The sequence below is a fragment of the Schistocerca nitens genome, chromosome 6 (assembly GCF_023898315.1).
Source record: "Schistocerca nitens isolate TAMUIC-IGC-003100 chromosome 6, iqSchNite1.1, whole genome shotgun sequence".
Classification (NCBI taxonomy): domain Eukaryota; kingdom Metazoa; phylum Arthropoda; class Insecta; order Orthoptera; family Acrididae; genus Schistocerca; species Schistocerca nitens.
In genome coordinates, this window is record NC_064619.1 from 577,843,759 (window position 1) to 577,863,036 (window position 19,278).

At 39.4% G+C, this 19,278-nt stretch overlaps 1 protein-coding gene across 1 annotated transcript in view; it reads left to right on the forward strand.

The window, feature by feature from the left end:
• The window catches only part of LOC126262823 (cysteine protease ATG4B), a 91,260-nt gene that overhangs the window by 21,323 nt on the left and 50,659 nt on the right, over positions 1-19,278 (forward strand). The window contains exons 3-5 of the mRNA XM_049959671.1: positions 80-244; positions 8,774-8,951; positions 9,029-9,108. Of these exons, the coding sequence (XP_049815628.1) occupies positions 80-244; positions 8,774-8,951; positions 9,029-9,108 (423 nt within the window). The remainder of the gene's footprint in view (positions 1-79; positions 245-8,773; positions 8,952-9,028; positions 9,109-19,278) is intronic.

Genomic DNA, 19,278 nt, shown 5'->3' on the forward strand with positions numbered 1-19,278 from the left:
CATATCTGTAAGTAATAGATATGATTGTACTTTCATTTTTCATGCTGTCACATTGATGGAAATCTAAATTTTGTTTCAGACCTAAGAGTCATAAGAAAGGATATACAAACAAGACTGTGGTTCACATATAGGAGAAGTTTCATTCCAATTGGAGACACTGGACTGACAACAGATAAAGGATGGGGCTGCATGTTGCGATGTGGCCAGATGGTTCTAGCTCAGGCATTAGTTATGTTACACTTAGGTAAGATATTAGTATTAGATCCAGAACAGGACAATACAGCAGAAAAATACATCTATTACATTTGTTCTTTTAAGATTTTGAGAAAAGTTTAATGAAGGCTGTTATAATCCTGCGCCATAGGGTATGGGTGCCCGAGGCCACCCATCAGTTTTCCCTCTTGCAGGTGCAAGTTGGGGTTGGCTTCCAGCAGGTAGTCATGTATTGTACTGGGTTTGTACCTTGTTCTGCACGTGTGGGGGCCATTTGCTTGCTCCTGATTGCTTTTGCTCAGCTGAAGCATACATCTACATCTATATTCTGCAAACCACTGTGAAGTGCATGGCATACGGTATGTCCCATTTTACCAATTGTTAAGGTTTCTTCCTGTTCTGTTCATGTATGGAGTACAGGAAGAATGAGTGTTTAAATGCCACTAGATGCTTGCTGTAATTTAATCTTTCCCTCACGATCCCTATGTGAGCGAGACATAGTTCATTGCAGTATATTCCTAGTCAGCATCTAAAACTGGTTCTGAAGCTTTGTAAGTTGGCTTTCTCAGGACAGTTTACATCTATCTTCAAGGATCTACCAGTTCAGCTTCCGCAGCACGTCCGTGACACTCTTGCATGGGTCAAACCAACCTGTGACCATTTGTACTGCGCTTCTCTGTATATGTTCAGTATCCCCTGTTAATCCTGTTTGGTACACTTGATCAGTATTGTAGAAAGGGTTACAAAGGTTATTTGTAAGCAATCTCCTTTCTTTACTAATTGCATTTCCCCAGTATCCTACTAATAAACTGAAGTTCACCAGCTGCTTTACCTGTGACTGAGCCTATCCGATCATTCCATTTCTTATCCCTAAAAAGCGTTACACCCAGATATTTGCACGAGTTGACCGATTCCTACTGTGATACATTGATATTATAGTCATAGTATACAATGTCAGTTGTTTTGTGAAGTGCACAGTTTTACCTTTCTCAACATTTAAAGCAAGTCATCAATCTTTGCACCACTTCGAGGTCTTATCAATATCTGACCGTATATTTATGCGCCTTTTATCACACAGTACTTCATTATAGATAGCTACAGAATCTGCAACAAGTCTGAGGTTAAAATTAATATTGTCCTCGAGGTGACTAATATACAACATGAACAGCAAGGTTCCCAACACAGTTCTTTGGAGCACACCCAAAATTATTTCGACATCTGATGATGACTCTGCATCCTCCCTGCCAAAAAATCCTCAATCCAGTCACAAATTCCACTTGATACCCCATATGATCGTACTTTTGACAATAAGCGTAGATGTAGTACTGAGTCAAATGATTTTCGAAAATCAAGAAATACTGCATCTGCCTGACTACCTTGATCCAAATTTTTCAGTATATCATGTGAGAAAAGTGTGAGTAGGGTTTTGCATGATCAATGATTTCAGAATATGGTCACATAGATTACAGCCAGGCTACTTCACTGCCTGTGTATGAGCTGTTTGTCTCCTAACATTTTGTATCCTGAAGTGTGAAATGTCTCAAGAGATTTCAGTGTAGTTGGTTAGAATCTGATGTTTGTTGTTGTTGTTGTTGCTCTTAATGCTGCTCTATCCTGTGCAAACCTCTTCATCTCCAGTTAACAACTGCAACATACATCTTTCTGAATCTGCTTACTGTATTCATCTCTTGATCTCCCTCTATGATTTTTACACCACACACTTCCCTGCAGTAGTAAGTTGGTGACCCTCTGATGTCCCAGAATGCATCCTATCAACCGATCCCTTCTTTTGGTCAAGCTGCGCCACGAATTTCTTGTCTGCCCAATTCTATTCTGTACTTTCTCATTAGTTACATTATTGACCCATCTAATCTTTGGCAGTCTTCTGTAGCACCATATTTCAAAAGTTTTCATTCTCTTTTTATCCAAACTGTTTGTCATCCATGTTTCACTTCCATACATGGCTACACTCCAAACAAATGCCTCCATAAAAACTTCCTACCACTTAAATCTATATTCAGTGTTAATAAATGTCTCTTCTTCAGAAATGCTTTTCTTGCCATTATCAGTCTACATTTTATATCCTCTCCACTTTGGCCACCATCAGTTATTTTGCTACCAAAATAGCAAAACTCATCTACTACTTTAAGAATCTTGTTCCCTAATCTGATTTCAATTTAATTTGACTGCATTCCATTATCCTTGTTTCACTTTTGTTCATTTTCATCTTAATCCTCCTGTAAAAGGTACTGTCCATTCTGTTCAGCAGCTCTTCCAAGTCCTTTGCTGTCTCTGATAATGTCATCGGCAAACCTCAGCATTTTTATCTTGTTTCTCTGAAATTTTTGCCAAATTTTTCTTTGGGTTCCTTTAACGCTTGTTCATTGTACGTATTGAATAACATCGGGGATAGGCTACAACCCTGCCTTACTGCCTTTTCAACCACTGCCTCCCTTTCATGCCCCTCGACTCTGATGACTGCCGTCTGGTTTCTGTACAAGTTGTAAATACCCCTTCGCTCCCTGTATTTTATCCCTGCTACTTTCAAAATTTCAGTGAGAGCATTCCAGTCACCATTGCCAAAAGCTTTCTCTTAAGTCTACAAATGCTATAGATGTAGATTGTCCTTTCCTTAACGTATCTTCTAAGATAAGTCATAGGGTCAGTATTGCATCATGTGTTCTTACATTTCTCCAAACTGATCTTCCCCGAAGTTGACTTCTATCAGTTTTTCCATTCTTCTGCAAAGAATTGTGTTAGTATTTTGCACCCATCACTTATTAAACTGGTAGTTCAGTAATGTTCATGCCTGTCAGCAATTGCCTTCTTTGGAATTGGAATTACTACATTCTTCTTGAAGTCTGAGGATATTTCACCTATCTCATACATCTTGCACACCAGATGGAAGAGTTTTGTCATGGCTGGCTCTCCCAAGTCTCATCAGTAGTTCTGACGGAATATCGTCTGCCCCTTGGGCCTTGTCTCGACTTAGATCTTTCAGAGCTTTGTCAAATTCTTACCACAGTATCGTATCTCCCATCTCATCTTCATCTATGTCCATTTCCCTTTCTATAATGTAGCTTTCAAGTTCATCTCCCTTGTATAGACCCTCTAAATATTCCTTCCACCTTTCAGTTTTTCCTTCTTTGCTTAGGACTGGTTTACCATCCGAGCTGTTGATGTTCGTACAGCTGCTTCTCCTTTCCCCAAGGGCCTATTTAATTTTCCTATAGGCAATATCATTCTTTGCCCTAGTGAAATATGCTTCTAAATCCTTACATTTGTCCACTAGCCAATCCTTTTTTTTTTTTTTTTTTTTTTCCCCTCCATCATCATTCTACTGACTGGTTTGATGCGGCCCGCCACGAATTCCTTTCCTGTGCTAACCTCTTCATCTCAGAGTAGCACTTGCAACCTACATCCTCAATTATTTGCTTGACATATTCCAATCTCTGTCTTCCTCTACAGTTTTTGCCCCCTACAGCTTCCTCTAGTACCATGGAAGTCATTCCCTCATGTCTTAGCAGATGTCCTATCATCCTGTCCCTTCTCCTTATCAGTGTTTTCCACATATTCCTTTCCTCTCCGATTCTGCGTAGAACCTCCTCATTCCTTACCTTATCAGTCCACCTAATTTTCAACATTCGTCTATAGCACCACATCTCAAATACTTCGATTCTCTTCTGTTCCGGTTTTCCCACAGTCCATGTTTCACTACCATACAATGCTGTACTCCAGACATACATCCTCAGAAATTTCTTCCTCAAATTAAGGCCGGTATTTGATATTAGTAGACTTCTCTTGGCCAGAAATGCCTTTTTTGCCATAGCGAGTCTGCTTTTGATGTCCTCCTTGCTCCGTCCGTCATTGGTTATTTTACTGCCTAGGTAGCAGAATTCCGTAACTTCATTGACTTCGTGACCATGAATCCTGATGTTAAGTTTCTCGCTGTTCTCATTTCTACTACTTCTCATTACCTTCGTCTTTCTCCGATTTACTCTCAAACCATACTGTGTACTCATTAGACTGTTCATTCCGTTCAGCAGATCATTTAATTCTTCTTCACTTTCACTCAGGATAGCAATGTCATCAGCGAATCATATCATTGATATCCTTTCACCTTGTATTTTAATTCCACTCCTGAACCTTTCTTTTATTTCCATCATTGCTTCCTCGATGTACAGATTGAAGAGTAGGGGCAAAAGGCTACAGCCTTGTCTTACACCCTTCTTAATACGAGCACTTCGTTCTTGATCATCCACTCTTATTATTCCCTCTTGGTTGTTGTACATATTGTATATGACCCGTCTCTCCCTATAGCGTACCCCTACTATTTTCAGAATCTCGAACAGCTTGCACCATTTTATATTGTCGAACGCTTTTTCCAGGTCGACAGATCGTATGAAAGTGTTTTGATTTTTCTTTAGCCTTGCTTCCATTATTAGCCGTAACGTCAGAATTGCCTTTCTCGTCCCTTTACTTTTCCTAAAGCCAAACTGATCATCACCTAGCGCATTCTCAATTTTCTTTTCCATTCTTCTGTATATTATTCTTGTAAGCAGCTTCGATGCATGAGCTGTTAAGCTGATTGTGCGATAATTCTCGCACTTGTCAGCTCTTGCCGTCTTCGGAATTGTGTGGATGATGCTTTTCCGAAAGTCAGATGGTATATCGCCAGACTCATATATTCTACACACCAACGTGAATACTCGTTTTGTTGCCACTTCCCCCAATGATTTTAGAAATTCTGATGGAATGTTATCTATCCCTTCTGCCTTATTTGACCGTAAGTCCTCCAAAGCTCTTTTAAATTCCGATTCTAATACTGGATCCCCTATCTCTTCTAAATCAACTCCTGTTTCGTCTTCTATCACATCAGACAAATCTTCACCCTCATAGAGGCTTTCAATGTATTCTTTCCACCTATCTGCTCTCTCCTCTGCATTTAACAGTGGAATTCCCATTGCACTCTTAATGTTACCACCATTGCTTTTAATGTCACCAAAGGTTGTTTTGACTTTCCTGTATGATGAGTCTGTCCTTCCGACAATCATATCTTTTTCGATGTCTTCACATTTTTCCTGCAGCCATTTCGTCTTAGCTTCCCTACACTTCCTATTTATTTCATTCCTCAGCGACTTGTATTGCTGTATTCCTGATTTTCCCGGAGCATGTTTGTACTTCCTCCTTTCATCAATCAACTGAAGTATTTCTTCTGTTACCCATGGTTTCTTCGCAGCTACCTTCTTTGTACCTATGTTTTCCTTCCCAACTTCTGTGATGGCCCTTTTTAGAGATGTCCATTCCTCTTCAACTGTACTGCCTACTGCGCTATTCCTTATTGCTGTATCTATAGCATTAGAGAACTTCAAACGTATCTCGTCATTCCTTAGTACTTCCGTATCCCACTTCTTTGCATATTGATTCATCCTGACTAATGTCTTGAACTTCAGCCTACTCTTCATCACTACTATATTGTGATCTGAGTCTATATCTGCTCCTGGGTACGCCTTACAATCCAGTATCTGATTTCGGAATCTCTGTCTGACCATGATATAATCTAATTGAAATCTTCCCGTATCTCCCGGCCTTTTCCAAGTATACCTCCTCCTCTTGTGATTCTTGAACAGGGTATTCGCTATTACTAGCTGAAACTCAATTAGTCTTTCTCCTCTTTCATTCCTTGTCCCAAGCCCATATTCTCCTGTAACATTTTCTTCTACTCCTTCCCCTAAAACTGCATTCCAGTCGCCCATGACTATTAGATTTTCGTCCCCCTTTACATACTGCATTACCCTTTCAATATCCTCATACACTTTCTCTATCTGTTTATCTTCAGCTTGCAACGTCGGCATGTATACCTGGACTATCGTTGTCGGTGTTGGTCTGCTGTCGATTCTGATTAGAACAACCCGGTCACTGAACTGTTCACAGTAACACACCCTCTGCCCTACCTTCCTATTCATAACGAATCCTACACCTGTTATACCATTTTCTGCTGCTGTTGATATTACCCGATACTCATCTGACCAGAAATCCTTGTCTTCCTTCCACTTCACTTCACTGACCCCTACTATATCTAGCTTGAGCCTAGGCATTTCCCTTTTCGGATTTTCTGGTTTCCCTACCACATTCGAGCTTCTGACATTTCACGCCCCAACTCGTAGAACGTTATTCATTCGTAGATATTCAATCTTTTTCTCATGGTAACCTCCCCCTTGGCAGTGCCCTCCCGGAGATCCGAATGGGGGACTATTCCGGAATCTTTTGCCAATGGAGAGATCATCATGACACTTCTTCAATTACAGGCCACATGTCCTGTGGAGACACGTTACGTGTCTTTAATGCAGTGGTTTCCATTGCCTTCTCCATCCTCATGTCGTTGATCATTGCTGATTCTTCCGCCTTTAGGGGCAATTTCCCACCCCTAGGACAAGAGAGTGCCCTGAACCTCTATCCGCTCCTCCGCCCTCTTTGACAAGGCCGTTGGCAGAATGAGGCTGACTTCTTATGCTGGAAGTCTTTGGCTGCCAATGCTGATTATTTATCAAAATTTAGGCAGTGGCGGGGATCGAACCCGGGACCGAAGACGTTTTGATTATGAATCAAAGACGCTACCCCTAGACCACGGGTACCCACCAATCCTACTTAGCAATTTTGCACTTCCTGTCTATATAATTTTTTAAATGTTTGTATTCCCTTCCACTTGCTTCATTTGTTGCATTTTCAAATTACCTACTGTTTTTGATCAGTTAAATTCAGTATCTCCTGTGTTGTCTAAGGACTTCCCGTAGGTCTTGACTTTTTACCTATTCGATCCTCTGCTGCCTTCATTATTTTATCTCTTAAAGCTACTCATTCATCTTCTACGGTATTTCTTTCCTCTGTTCTAGCCAACCATTGCTTAATGCTCCCTCTGAAACTCTCAAAAACTTTGGTTATTGCAATATATCCGGGTCCCATCTCTTTAATTTTCTACCTTTTTTCAATTTCTTCAGTTTTAATGTACAGTTCATAACCAATAAATTGTGGTCAGATTCCACATTTGCCTCTAGAAATATCTTACAGTTTACAGCCTGGTTCCGAAATCTCTGTCTAACCATTATATAATCAGTCTGAAACCTTCCAGTGTCTCTAGGTCTCTTCCACATACACAACCTTCTTTTATGTGTATTAAACCAAGTGTCAGCAATGATTAACGTATGCTCTGTGCAAATGTCTACCAGGCAGCTTCCTCTTTCATTCCTGTCTCACAGTTCACATGCACCTATTATTTTCATTCTCTTCCCTTTCCTACTATGGAATTCCATTCCTCGATCTCAATTAAATTTTCATCTCCTTCAACTATTTGAATAATTTCTTTTACCTCATCATACATTTCTCCAATCTCTTCATCATTTGCGGTGCTAGTTGGCATGTAAATTTTTATTACTGTGGTAGGCATGGGCATCATGTGTTATAGGACTATGGAACTTATTTTAAGTGCATGCATTATAAGCCTCTTGGTGAAAGAATATCTCATCTTCATAAATTAATATGGATTCCTTGGAAAGAGATCTAGTGAAACTCAGCTCAGACTCTGTTCATCCATGAGATCCAGAATACAATAGACAGTGGCTTCCAGGTGGATGCCATGTTCCTAGACCTTCACACGTCATTCAGTACTGTTTCATACTGTCATTTCAAGGACAAAATGTAAGCTTACTGAATACTGGTCCCGATTTGTGACTGGATTTAAGACTTCATTGCAGATAGAACTCATCATGTTGTTATCAGGCAACATGTTAGTTCCTCCCAAATATATCTTGTGAAATGTCAAGATAAGAGAATCAGAGAAGTTAGAGCTCATGGGAAGCTCATCAACAGTATTCAGAAATGGAACAGATAATGGCAGAAGAGATAGTATACCAGAAGCACCCCATGCTAAGGTGGCTCGTGGAGTGTAGATGCAGAAACTCTCCTGCATATGTTGAGGACTAGCACTCAAGGAACTAAGGATGTTGGGGAGAAATGGATTAGCCACAGCCTAGGGGATTGTTTCCATAATGAATTTTGCACTATGTATTGCAGTGTTTTCTGCTTTGAAACTTCCTGACAGATTAAAAGTGTAGGAAAGAAGTAGATCGGCACTGATGGGAGAGACACTGGGAGGGTATGTCATGACTCTTGGACAACTCAGTTGGTAAGTGCATTGTCAGTGAATGGTGAAGTTCTAGATCTGAGTCCTGGTATGGCACACAGTTTTAATCTGTCAGACAGTTTCAAAACAGCATACTCTCCACAGCAGAGTGAAAGATTCAGTCTGGACAGATCCATTTCTTTTTGATTAATGAGGTTATTGTTGTGTATCTGAGAAATACCAGCTGTGGCCATTGGTACAACATTTATTGTTGAAAAAAACATTGTTTTTGAAAAACAATTATGAACCTGTTATCATAGCATCAATTCAGTTGAAAATAGATTTATTTTAATATTTCATAAGGAAGATGAAGGCAACTGTTCAAACACATAAAGATCACTGTATTCGTTTCTTTAAAAGTCTTGTCATCACTTTTTTCAGGAAGAGACTGGCGCTGGTCAGTAGACACAAAAAACAGCACATACCTAAAAATTCTTCACATGTTTGAAGATCGTCGTGCAGCTCCCTTCTCCATACATCAGATTGCATTAATGGGTGCGTCAGAAGGGAAAGAAGTCGGACAGTGGTTTGGTCCTAACACTGTTGCACAAGTTTTAAAGTAAGATTAATGTAACTAAGGCTTTATAAATAGTGCAGCATAACTTTTGTATTGCTAACATATGTTTACCTTTCCAGGAAACTTGCTGTGTATGATGAATGGAGCTCACTTGTTATCCACATTGCCCTGGACAACACTGTAGTCATTAATGATATCAGTAAGTCACACATGATTATTGCACATTCATATATTGGCTAATGGGTGATATGCTGTAGATACTGCTTAAAATCTTATACTTAGAGTTTCAAATATATATAATGTTAAACATTGATATTTTTGGAAATTTTTACATCTTTAGTGATTGACTACAACATTTTACAGTGTTTTGCAGAAACTTCTATTTCGAAAATCCTGTATATCATGTATAAAAATTGCATTACATGAATGATTTCCATCTTCCTGGATTTCAGACTATTGACTTGACTAAAGAAATATAGACAGGGTTTGTATGAAAAATATTAGGAAAAGTTTCAGTAAAATAGATTTATTCGAGATATTGCTACAATGCCTAAAGTTATTCATACAGCCCGAGTGCCGACACACTTTCGTCAGCAGCTGTCCCTCGACTCAAAGGCTCCCTGGTAGGCGGATTCTGGAAGGTCATTAAGGATGCACATGCAGGTTTCTTTGATGGCACTTGGGTTCCATGGTGGTGTCCTCTGAGGGAGAATTTCACTTTTGTGAATAGGAAATAGTAGGCTGGTGCCAAGTTTGAACTGTAAGGGGCTTGGGGAATCATTGCGATGCTACCTGTTGTCAGGTAGTCGGCCACCATGGAGCAGTTTATATGCCCCAGGACAACTGGGAAATCTAGGAAAACCCTGGGAGTTTTCTAATCCACGAGAATCTGGGAAAAACATGGGAACTTTTTGCTGTTTTAATTTTCAGTTAAATTTTTGTAATTTTGGTTGGTAAAGAAATGATTCTCTAACAAAGAATTTTCCTTTATCCTACTACTCCAGAATAATACTGCAGCAGTAAAACATAAATGAGAGAGTAACACCAAAAGAAACTTCAGTTACAAAGGAAATGTGCCATTCACAACAGCAAAACACACTGCACAACAATCATTTGCCGACAGCAAAATGTGTCAAAGACTATGCAATACTTCGTTAACAACAAACTATATTCAGTGAGTGCAACATCACAACTGTTTACATTTGTAACAGGTTGCGGGAAAGTATTGTGAATGTTGGTTTGAGAAGCATTACTTAGAAAGTAAATTTCTGTTTATGCAAGATGAATTACGTTACACGTGAGAATGTGTGTGATGAATTTGTTAAATCATGGAGCATTTGATTCTCATTCAAAACTTAACAATTCAAGGACCAGCCACTTAGAAAACGTTTGAGTCCAGAAGACCAGCCATTTGTGCCGTTAAATAAAATAAAACTTCACTGGCGCATTTGCGATTAATATATCTTAAAGGGTAAAACATGCTAAAAAAGACCAAGTTTCAAAGTTAGCCTTCCATATTTATTTTAGTGCCTTCATAGATTACAAATTATGCAATAACAATGGCGAAAAGTACAATTATCCTTCAAAAAACAGTGCAATTTGAGTTCTTGGGCAGTTTCACCTGTGATTGGTTTTTCTATGGAAAAGTCAAAGTGCTCGACGGAACGTATATTCAGTCAGGTAACCCACGAAATTTTTGGTTCACTGTAGTGAAGTTTATATTTGTGCATGTCGGAAATATTCAGCTGCTGCGGTTCATGCTGCCTGATCACACACTCGGGGGAAGGGGGCGGGGGGACAGAAAAAAAATTGAGTGTTGCCACACATTAAAGATATTTCCAAAATGCAATTCCTTTTTTGTTTTTGCTGCATTATGAATCCTAAGGTGTGGGAAGTTCTACAGTGGTGTATAAAGCCTTCACCATTCAAAGACTGACAAGTTTTATATCTCCAATGGAAAGTATATTATCACTTAATTTGGAAAAAAAGTACTTTCACACTGGGATATAGTGTATTTTCATCCAGGAGAAAGAGTACTTTTGCCTGGGAAAAGATGTATTTGTATCCAGGATATCTTGGAAAAATCCAGGATCCCCCCCCCCCCCCCCCTCTATCTGTTTATACACTCTAAATGATTAATGGAAAATCTCATATAAAGATGTGAAGCAAATACTAACAAAGAGATGGAGGGGCCGGCCAGTACTTACCTCAGCTCAGTACAGCCGATAGATACACATAAAACAGAACTGAAAATTTACGTTCCTAGCTTTCGGAACAAATGTTCCTTCGTCGGGGAGGAGAGAGGGGAAAGAAAGGGAAGAAGGGAAAGGAGATTCAGTTACTGGGTTGTGAGTAACTGAATCTCCTGTCCCTTCTTCCCTTTCTTTCCCCTCTATCCTCCCCGATGAAGGAACATTTGTTCCGAAAGCTAGGAACGTAAATTTTCAGTTCTGTTTTATGTGTATCTATCGGCTGTACTGAGCTGAGGTAAGTACTGGCCAGCCCCTCTATCTCTTTGTTAGTATTTGTTTCACATGTATATACACTCTGAATTTCCAATTCCCAGTTATGACTGGCCTCCGTTGGTTGACCTTTCTCTTCACTCTTCTTACCACTTCTAGGTAAGAAGCACTGTTCCTCCAGTACAAATTCATAGAGGACCACCCCTCTCGCATCAAAGAAAACAATGAGCATGGGTTTCATTCTGGATTTGCTCATTTGAGCATTGGATGAGGTGGTGCAGCAGTGTGCCATTCGGAACTTTGCTAGTTTGTTTCTGGGTCATATTTGAATATCCAAGTTTCATCTCCTGTGATTACATTGTCCAAAAAGCTGGGATCTGCTTCAATGCACTGCAAAAGGTCTTTGTTAGCAGACACTTACCTCTGTTCTTGGTTGTCCATCAAGACCTCCAGTGCACATTTAGTGCAGATATTTCGCATTACCAAATCTTTAGTGATAATGGTTTGCACTGCCATCTTATCAATTCCAGTCGCATCTCTGACTATGTACACACATAACTAATGGTCAGAATCCAGCACTTAATGCACATGTTGCACACTGTTGTTGGTTCTTGATGTTAAAGGCCTTCCAATGTGGGGCTTGACCTCCACACTCTCTCAGCCATCTTTGAAGAACTTATGTCGCTTGAAAAAGTTGGTGACATGCTCTCATGCTTGACCACTTGACGAATCATGGCCAATGTCTCCATGTCTGATTTCCCCAGTCCAACACAAAATTTGATGGCGTGCAGCTGTTCAGTCGTTTGCTCCATTTTGCATTTGCACCAAGTCACTGAACTGCGTTCCACTAGAAACACAATCTCACCTGAATGAATGCTCCAAGTGAGTGGTGCTTGACTCTATGCACATTTAGTTTGTACAGAAAAGTAACTTTGCATAAGAAATGAGATGATGAACGTTGCCTTCTGCAGGCCATTAATTATTTAAAATGATGTTAAATAGTAATTAATAACAGTAACAGAAACAAACACAATCATAAATATTCATGAACATGATAAAAATTACAGAGTATCACATACTTCACTAGAAGCATGTATCACCTACTCCTTTATGTATCTGATATTTTGTATTTCATTAACCAGCTGTATAATAAACCAGTTATCTCAAGTTCCTATATTTTTTTGGAGATTTCATGACTGTCATGCTGTGCATTAGTGATAAAGAAACTTGCTACATATTCCTTATGAAAATATTTCTTGTAAACATAAAATTCTTGCTAGATAACAGGCCTCTTTCTGCAAAAAAATAATTTCGCAGTGGTATCACCAGAATGAAAGGTTGGGAAACTGAGGTCTTGTTTCCTTTTTCAGACAAAATTGATAATGGCAGATTTTCAACATAACTTGAGTCTCTAGTGTCTTAGGAAAATAAATCAGTATCTTGCACGTAATCTCATTCCGTGTTGAAAATGTTTTGTTTTGATGTAGATGGGTAAAGTGATCTCATGATCAATTGAATTGAAGTCATCTATGTCGTACCTTGATGATGGCAGGAACACGTCATGACCAACTTCACAAGTCACTAAAAGGCCAGGGGAGCTATCCTGATCTATGACTACTCAACCATTGACCACAACTCATGGAGACTGATCGACGGTGGGTTCCGAGTTTCACTTTTTGCTGAGTCATGTTCCACATCTATTCAGTAGAAATGTGGTTAAGGAAAGGGGGAGGGGGTACAAGTGTCCCAGTGTCTGTGGAGTTTTATCAAACGGTTCTGACACATTTCAGAAGCAATGTGATGGTGCACTGTCTGCATAAAGGTACAAGTCACTTGTGGAGTGTTGTACGCAAATAAATGAATGCACATGGTTGGACAATTTCCTGTAACATACACCCTTGAAAGATGATGCCAGACATGTGGGGGAACACCATTTTATCTTGCGTGCAAAAATATCTCCATCATATGCTTGAACAGTACCTCTTGGCAGGCAGGATGCGTTTGCCTCATGTTGTCTACCAACATACTTGTGCTCTACCTTCAGCATATACAAACCTGTATGATGACTCATCAGTTCAGGCAACCATTTTCCATCTTCTAAGAATCCAGTGGCAGTTTTCCTGCATCCATGCTAATGTCTTTGTCGTATGATGTGTGGTGAGTAGAGGTACATATATGGGGCTGTGGCTTCTATATCTCATAGCATAGTGGTGGTTCAAAATGGTGTTGCTGTTCATCAGTTATTGTCATCCATAATAGGGGAGGATTTACTGTTTTTGGGTATGCCTATCGGCTGTGATATTTGAACGTATTGCAATCAATGTGTTGTTGCCCATAGCATTTGACTCTGATAGTGGTTGTTCTTCCTGATTTGAAGTAACCAAAGTAAAGCATTTTAAAAGTATTTGTGGCTCATCATGATATTCACCAACAATCCTTGACATGGTTCACGTGAAAAGCAAATTGTATGCATGACTTTGAAGGTCGTGTGTCCCATGTGTTGGGTACCCACTACATGAAAAGCATACTATCTGTATGACTTTGAAGGTGGTGTGTTCCATGCCCACTATCTGGCCATGGGAAAACCACTGATCGTTTGTTTTGTACAACTTGTGCTCAATTTTCATGCTGATTGTGCAAAAGGATCTGACAATATCCCAGTCATACAACATGCCATCCAATATATTTGCTGTGGTAAAAGTAGTGTTCTCTCCAGTACTCTCTGTCTCTAAGTGCTAATCTCAGCAGCCCTGTTCGAGGTTTTTATAGATATTTGTGCATGAGTTAATTTTCAATTTTGTGTGAATCTTTTGTTAAATTAGTAAGCTTTTGTTTGCTTTAAATTTTAGTGTATCTATCTTTCCAGATCATTTTGTTTCAATTAAATAATGTATCAAACAATCCTCAAACTTTAACAACACAAAGTGTGGTGTTTAACAAATCCTATGTGGACCTGTTTGTAGACACAGTGTGCAGAAATAAACAACATCTATAAGATTCATTCTTTTCCCTTCAGTTATTACTATGTATTACAGCATCAATCTGAATTATGTATATTTGTTACATATATATTTGTAACATATTGTGACTTTAACTTTTAAACTCATCTCTCAGTCATTTGCTGGTAATTCTCTATTTGAGCCGCCTGATTATATCTCAGAGTCTAAATCAACACTTCTTCAAGTTCCTGTGTTACAGATTAAATTACATGAAGTAGTCCTCATAATCGTGAGAGCTTTCACATATTTTACTACATTTTTAGTAATAGTACAGGCTAATTATAATTAAAATTAAACTTTCAAACAGCTGTAGAAATAACACCACTGGTCAGAATGACATCAAATTGCAACGTAATATTATTGGAGAACGGGGAAAATGTATGGCAGAAGAAAAATAAATAGTTACAAAATGTAGCAATAGATGGCACTGTAACTATCATAATTTAATAGTGGTCGGCTACAAATGACAAATAATCACACAACAATGGCTAAGGTGTATGTTTGATGCTAAGCAAACTGTACTACTCAGTATGCATGGGTGTACATGTGTGATACTGTTAGTTACGTAAGCCCATCCACGACGAGGTCATATCACTTCGGATGGGAAAAATCGGTTTTTTAATTGTCCTGAGGCCAAAAACCACATAAAAAGCATAAATCAAAATCAAATCGGATTATTAATTTCTGAGTGACTGGTGCAAAACATGTCCAATATGCTGTCCACAGTTTTCTGCAACAAGTTGACATCGAGAAACAGTATGTTCCACAACTGATCAAAGTGTTTCCAGGGTCACATTCAGAATGTGTTGCGCAATGCGTGCCTTCGTTGCAGCTAAGTTTGCGATTGGAACACTGAACTCATCATCTTTCAGATTGCCCCACAACCAGAAGTCACATGGATTAAGATCAGGTCATTGAGACAGCCAGGCTCTAGGGAAATGGCAGCTGATAATTCTAGCAGTTCTGAAATGGCGCTTCAGCAGCTGCTTAACTGGATATGCAATGTGCAGAGGTGCGTCATCTTGCATAAAAATGATCCCATCCACACATGCACACTGTTGGAGAGTTGACGTGGTTGTGCAAAAGACACTCATCGAGCTTACCAGTGACGGTACAGGGAACAGGACTGGAAGCACCTGTCTGTTTGAAAAAATATGGCCCTATGATAAATGATGCTGTAAACCCGCACCACACAGTGACCTTTTCAGGATGAAGTGTTACTGGTTGATTTGCCCACATTCAACAATTCTGTGTATTGACATATCCTGTCAGATGGAAGTGGGCTTCGTCTGTCCACATAATCTTCCAGGGCCAATCATTGTCCACTTTCATGCAAGCAAGAAATTCTAAAGCAAAGGTCTCTCTTGCTGGCAGGTCAACAGGAAGCAACTCGTGCAGATGGGTAATTTTGAATGGATAGCAAAGAAGGATGTTTCGCAGGATTTTACGCGCCACGCTCATGGGTATGTCCATTGTTTGGGCAATTCTCTGTGCACTACATGTTTGCACACCACCACTCGTCTCTTCCTGCATTGCTGTAGCCACTGCTTCCACTGATGTCGAATCAATTCGTTTCCTCCCTTTACCAGGTTGGCACACCAAAAGAACCCGTCATTTCGAATTTCCGAATCATTTTCTCCAGACCTCACGGCAGTCATTGGACCAATGCCCTTTTTTAAACCATTCAGTGTCTGGAACTGCAGAGCGACATGTGCACAATCATCATTCTTGTAATTCAGCTTTACAAGCAGATCATGATCCTGCATCGAGGCAGTCATGGTGAACGTTGCAAACATGAAAGGAGGAAAAGCAGTGTATCCCCTGTGTTTATACCAACTTTAATGGGTCATGCACATGACAGGTGTTTTCATTTACGTATTCTGACGCATACAGTGCCATCTATTGATCAATTTTCACACTATTTTTTTCGCTTCTGCTATATATTTTCCCCCTTCTCCAAAAATATTCCGCTGCAATTTGACATCATTGTGACCAGTGGTGTTATTTCTACAGTGTTTTGAAAGCTTAATTTCAATTACAATCGCCCTGTACATCTCATAGAATTCTGTATGACAATGTGTATACTGAGAATTCAATAAAATCATGTGGCAGACATAATGCAATGTATGCTCAATGAAAAATCCACAGAGCATCTTTCTACAGTGTCCCTTTCGAATGACACTGTTCCATGTTGAATTAATGATCTTAAAGACTATAGCAAACAATAACTAATTGGTCACTTTCAACACAACAAATTTGTCTTGCAAATGGTTGAGTTGACTGATGTTGCTGGACTACTGGACAGCCATATAGATATTCACTCAAAGAAGACTTGCTTATTGTGCATCACAGCCAATCAACACTATTGGAAAAGAAATTTTTATCATGATTAGCAATTTTTTTAAAAAATATACCATCGTGACGTGAATGATTATATCAATATTTGTACAGACAGGACCAAGGCAGTGAGTGGTGAAACAACAGGAGCAGTATCACTAATAAAAAGTAAAGTGCCTAACTGCAATTGCAGCCATTGTATCCTGCATAGACAAGCACTCATGATAAAGATGATGGTGCAAAATCTAAAATTAGTTCTTGATGAAGCAGTAAAAATAATCAATTATGTTAAATCGCGCCCTCTTCAGTGCTGACTATTTTCAATGTTATGTGTAGATTACAGGAGCAGCCATGAAACTCTACTGCTCCAAACAGATGTTAAATGGTTATCGTTGGGTAAGATGTTATTTGAACTAAGAGCTGAATTATTATAAGGTTTTATGACTGACTCTTCTTTTAAATTAAAAGATCATGTGAGTGAAGTAACTTGGTTGTTCAGGTTATCTTTTTCAGGAGATACATTTGGGAAAAATTAATGAATTAAATCTATATTTACAAGGAAAACAGAACATTTTTCAGTACTAATAAGAAAAAAACCACCTTAAAAACAATTAGAATTTTGGATTATTTGTGTTGCCAAGAGAAAACTAGAAAGCTTTTTAATACTGAATGTGTTTGTTCGTGAGGCAGCAGGATTACCAAATGAAATACAATGATGGACAAAAAATCACTGCACCAAAAAAATTATTAATGGAGAGAAATGAAATTCCAGGAACATATTTGTCTAGGTAACCTATTTAAGATCACAGCTTAATGTAAGTGTGAGATAAGTCACCGCAAATGTGAAATGCTGGTACATTAATAACTGGTGTAATAGCCAGAATGTTGAATGCAAGCATGGAAACGAGTGCATTGTGTTGTTCAGGTGCTGATTGTCAGTTTGTGTGACGGAGTTCCATGCCTGTTGCATTTGATCGGTCAATATGCGGATGGTTAATGCTGTTTGTGGATGACGTAGGTGTTCTCTGATGGTGTCCCATATGTGCTCAATTGGAGACAGGATCTGGTGATTGAGCAGGCTGAGGCAACATGTCGACACTCTGTAGAGCAGTTGGGTTACAACAGTGGTATGTGGGTGAGCATTATTGTGTTGGAAACATTACCTGGAATGCTGTTCATGAATGCCAGCACAACATATCGAACCACCAGATTGATGTACAATTTTGCAATCAGGGTGTGTGGGGTAACCATGAGAGTGATCATGTGTTTGGTAACCATGAGTGTGTTCCTATTGCCAAGACAAAATCGCACCACAGACCATAAAGCCAGGTAAAGGTCTAATGTGTCTAGCTTGCCGATAGGTTGGTTGCAGGCCCTCAACTGGCCTCCTCCTAACCAACACATGGCCATCACTGGCACCGAGGCAGAACCAGTTATCATTATAAAACACAACGGACCTCCACCCAGCCCTCCAATGAGCTCTCGCTTGACACCACTGAAGTTGAAAATGGTGGTTGTTTGGGGTCAGTAGAATTGCACACTACTGAGCGTCTGGCTCAGAGCTGTATTTGAAGGCACTATTTGTGACAGTTTGTTGTGTCATTGTGGCGCTAATTGTTGCTCAAATTGCTGCTACAGGTGCAGTATGATGCGCCAGAGCCATACACTGAAGGCTCTGGTCTTCCCTCTCAGTAGCGCCATGTGGCCGTCTGGAGCCCAGTCATTTGTGGCTGCACGTTCTCATGAATACCGGTGCCAGCAGTTGTGTGCAGTGGCTGATTCCAGCCAAGTCTTTCTGCAATATCACAGAAGGACCACCCTGCATCCCATAGCCCTATACGCGACCTCATTCAACATCAGTGAGGTTTTGATAACGGCATCTTTATTTAAAGGCATTCTTGACTAACATCAACTCAATATGTCCAATCTCAAAGATAACTAATGCTCACAACCATTACAATGTGTATTCAAAGCAAACCTGATTTGCATCCTCATAGTGGCACTACTAGCACCACTCTTATGCAGTTGGTGTGCAATTTGAATAGACATCATCTTTCAGATGCAGTAACATGCGTACCAACTTTTGTTTATGTCACACAATGCCTTCTAGGTGTTGCGATGTTTTTTCTGTCAATGTATTTGAAGAATTGGTCAATGTCTCCATAATATGTATGCATATTTTGAGATGTATTTTCCTGAAGAGCAGCATACAAAACTGAAAATGAATTTATGGCTTCAGAATCCTTTTGTGCCAAATTTGCAGAAGCCAGACAATACTTCAAACAGAACCAGTGAATCCTTTTTAGAAATGACATCAGATTCAAGCATGAATCATTGTTCAAAACAATGTCACTTGATGAGTTTTAGTGTAGTGTTCATGATGAATTTCCACAATTTTCCTCTCAGGCTCATTTATTGTATTATTGTGTGTTGTTTTGTACATTGTTGTAGAAGTCAGTAGTATATAATGCGCTTAATTTTGTATGGTTTTCATTAAATGATTATAGTTAAAGAAAGGACATAAAACCAGGTTTTGCTTATTTCAGGGTTCCATAAAGTATTTCGAAAGGG